The sequence below is a fragment of the Rhagoletis zephyria genome, unplaced genomic scaffold (genome assembly GCF_001687245.7).
Source record: "Rhagoletis zephyria isolate East Lansing unplaced genomic scaffold, Rhagoletis_zephyria_1.1 Rzeph_scaffold_04704, whole genome shotgun sequence".
NCBI classification, from domain to species: Eukaryota; Metazoa; Arthropoda; class Insecta; order Diptera; family Tephritidae; genus Rhagoletis; species Rhagoletis zephyria.
Genome location: NW_016161787.1, coordinates 10,070 through 14,167, shown reverse-complemented (window position 1 = coordinate 14,167; position 4,098 = coordinate 10,070). Strand labels below are relative to the sequence as shown.

The window sequence follows — 4,098 nt, the reverse complement described above, 5'->3', positions numbered from 1 at the left end:
ACTTCAAATCATTATGAGAGAGGGAGTAGGGATGTACCAACAAGAATATACAGCAAAAGTATGAAAGTCGTTAGAACTTGGAAATATAGCGGTGGCTGAAACAAAAAGTGTTAAACCATGTTACAGTTTTGCTCGTCACTGTATGTATGTATGCTTGAAGGTACCTAAATATAACTACATAGTCGTAAGTGGATATGAATTTTTAATAATATACACAGCCTCTTGGTGATTTGGTGCTTGCTGCAACAGTACAAAATTAAGTTATAAAATATTTAAAAAGAAAAGCGTATTAAAATGTAAGCTAAAGCGTTGACATACGCAAATTTGTATGCTATATTGTAGCATGTAAGTTAAAGTTCCTAAATGATGACAAGCTAGAATTACAGCGCCAAATATAACAACTATACATGCACATTTACGTATGAATATTAGGGTAGTTCTAAGTTTTTTCTAGCCACCCTCCAGAACTGAAGAATGTCGAAAATAGGGAGACTCGTACTTTTGATTTTGAAATTAATTAATATTTGACGGTGCCGTCACACAGTGGTTCAAAATTGGCATTTTGTGTTCACAATTCACTGGAGCCTTCAGTTTTCACTCAATTTGATTAATATTTTTTTCTAATAAGGTAATAAAATTCACCAGAGACCAGTTGCGCCCGATTTTTGAAATTTTGTTCGTTTGTATTACATTTTTTTTTGTGCAAAATGCAGAGTTAATTTAATAAAAGCTAATTGAAAACAATTCTAGGGTTTCCCCAAACTACAAAAAAAATCCCATTTAAAATTTTAAATGTTATAAAAAAATTTTCACCAAAATTTAGAACAAATTCTTCGAGTTTCAGCAAAAATGTTGGGTGTGCAGTTCTATCTCTATCTATGAAACTGCATACCCAAATCTTTTATAAAAACGAAGAAAATAAAATTTGTTTTTCTACAACATTTTAAATATTTTTTTTTATTATTTTTTTTTTTTCGTTTTAGGAGAACCCTACAATTATTTACAACTGGTTTTTATTATGTAACATTTCTTTGTTGCTTTCATTAAAAAAAAAAAATGAATTAAATTGAGTGAAGAGTGAAGGCTCTAGTGAATTATTAACACAAAATGCTAATTTTGAACTACCGTGCGCGGGACTTTGAAATTTTCCATAATTTTTCCATAAAATTTATGATGTACAATTAACTTTAAAATTTTTCAAAGCATTTTTACATATTCAATATCTCGCACATTATAGAAGTAGCTAGTAGAATTTTAAATTTAAATATCTATGTATATATACATATGTATGTTAATCATAATTTTATGTTTTAAAGATTTCTGAAGGTAATATTTTTATTTGAACAAAAATGTTTGTTTTGACGATTTTTGAGCAATTAAAAAATGTAAAAAAAAAAATATTTTCGCCATAAAAAAAACTTCAAAGCTCCAGCGGTACTCTCAAATATTAAACGTTTTTAAAAAAACCATAAAAAATAGGGCTCTTCTAATGTTCGATTTTCTTCAGTGCTAGGGGTGACAGCGGGAAAATTCGAAAAAGTGGGTTTTCCTGTGCACTTTTGCACCATCCTAATGTACATATAAAGGAAACCCATGCAAACAACTAACTATTACAAGCATTTGTATAGAATTTTTGCATATTTAGTATATAAGTAAGTAGACTTTGTACTAAAAATAAATCACCCTGCTCTCTTTCACCCACTGGCATACTAGTAGGCATTGTTGCTTACCTTTAATGCGTTTTGTTGCATCGACACTGAGGTCAACAACGCCGGATAGCTCCTGTCCAGCATAGTAAACACCTTGAGGATTATTATCAAAGGATATAAGGCACTCAATTGGCATATAACTACGTGACTCTCAAATTGATGCTATTTATATGCAGCTGTGTGGGGATCTATGTAGGTAGGTATGTTTGTATGTATGCGCCTGATGCGAGTGTGCGTGTGTTCAATTTAAATTGTTTTGTGAGTATTTGCTAGTTTAAAATAGGCGTATTTTTTTAGATTTTCTGCAGTTGTTTTTGTTGTTGCTGTTGATTGTATGCAACTTAAAGCAAATTTCACTAAATTTCATTTAATTTTCAACTACTTTTTTCTTCTGCAATTCCATCTATGTATGCTCTTCACTGTGTTGGTAGGTAGATAGTACGTCGCGTGATTCAGTTGGTTAAATAGTTTAGGTTACTCATACGCCTCGCGTGCCTTTTTGTATGTACTATGCAAAAAATATCTACATACATATTTCAATGGCATATACACACCAACATATATTTTAAATTTAAACGCAGCGTAATTGCACTAATACACCTTTCTTCAGATTTTTCAGCTTTACTTTGATACTGTTAAATTACTTATACCACAATTATATTTTAGCAAAATTTCCACATTATTATTTCCATTGCATTTTTTTCACTTTAATTTAACAAAGTTTTTGCTCAAATTTTTCACATAAAATTTTTTTTGCATATATGTATACATATACCATATAGATGTAGCTTATGTTGCTTCTTCTTCTTCTGCCGTACCGTCACTTAGAAATTGCTTTGCGCTTAAACACGTTCCGCACACTCGGACATCCAACAGCCATTTGCGAGTAAGTGCTTACTTGATTTGACAGCTTGGCACATCGTCATCATTATCCTTGTGCCGTATTTTGCTTTTTTATGTTCTCTTTGCATCCACTATAGTATGCTCTCTTTACTACGTCTTCTACCTCTCTCTTTCTTTGCTTTTTTCGCGGTACTTTTTACATTTCTATTTTGTTTATGTGCTTCATTGTTTATGTTTTTTTCACCGCATGGATATTTTCTTACTTGCACTGTGTAGTAAATATACACTAAAGGTCCTGTCAACTCATCTAAACATGTATGTAAAATTATGCTTGTATGTGTACAAATAAATACATGTTTACCAATCTTTCTCGCAGTAGTGAGCCTTGTGTTGCCACTGGTTTCGAATTTTCTCTTGGCGGTAAATGTGTAAAGTTGGTTTTTGAGTTTGTAAAGATACACTTTGGATAATGTTTAGATAAACCTATATTAACGGCATATTCATAATAATTAATAGAAGGGGAATCAAAGTGTTGGCATACGCGGATATGTTTTAATAGCAACTACAGGCCCATTACTTTCAAACCATAGCGAAATATTTGAAAAAACAAAATAAATCTGCGAGGAGGGGCCTAAATTTGAACACAGCCAAGAAAAAAGTTATCCTATTTACGAACAGAAATAAAAAAACCAAAATTCAAAATACCTTCGCAAGGCGGCCAGACTCCCGCATTATCACACAGTGCAAAGTATCTTGGAGTCGTGCTTGATAGCAAACTTAACCCTTTGTTACCATTTTCTAAACTAGCCACCCGATTAAAATACGATTATTTTGTCTAAAATAATAATAAATAAAAAAAAAATATTAAAAAGCAACAAAGTCTAAGCGGTAGAAGTTATAGCAGCTATTTCGGAGATCACCACCACTCTTCCTCAGACTTCGTTTTTCTAGACTTTTTCAATTTCTCCTAAGAAACAATAAAAATATAAAAATTAAAAAAAAAATTAATAAAAATTATTATTACGAATTTTCAGCTAAAATTGCATATCTCTTCTTAACTTTGTAGTTGCAACAAATAATAAAAAATAATGAAAATTGTAACACCCGTTCAAATATATTCGTCACTGAAATAAAAATTTGCATGGAGTAGTTGACGTAAATTAGCAAATGCAAATCTATTGTATGTACATATCTACACGTGTATAGTAATGGTTATATTTTTAATGTATGTTGTAGTTTAAATATATTTTTATATATACTTTTTTATTTTTTTTTTGTTAAAAAATATTTAATTTTTTATGCTGATTCTCTTTAACGAAAAAAAGTCTTAGCCTCAGTTATATTGTGGATTTAAATAAAAAAATAAACCTTGAAGTTGTTTCAAAAACATTACTTGAAACCATGCTAAAAATATTTATATTTTTATACCCGAGCGCACTTGTGCACAAGGGTATTATAACTTTGTTCACATAACGGTTGTTTGTAACAGCCAAAACGAATCGAGATAGATATAGACAAATGTATACATAAATGATCAGGATGAAAA

At 30.6% G+C, this 4,098-nt stretch overlaps 1 protein-coding gene across 1 annotated transcript in view; it reads right to left on the bottom strand.

The window, feature by feature from the left end:
- LOC108371101 (arrestin domain-containing protein 17) overlaps positions 1–2,442 on the bottom strand; it is a 15,861-nt gene extending 13,419 nt beyond the window's left edge. Inside the window, exon 1 of the mRNA XM_017626601.1 lies at positions 1,731–2,442. Within this exon, the coding sequence (XP_017482090.1) occupies positions 1,731–1,845 (115 nt within the window). The 5' untranslated portion in view covers positions 1,846–2,442. The remainder of the gene's footprint in view (positions 1–1,730) is intronic.
- Between the last annotated feature and the right edge of the window lie 1,656 nt (positions 2,443–4,098).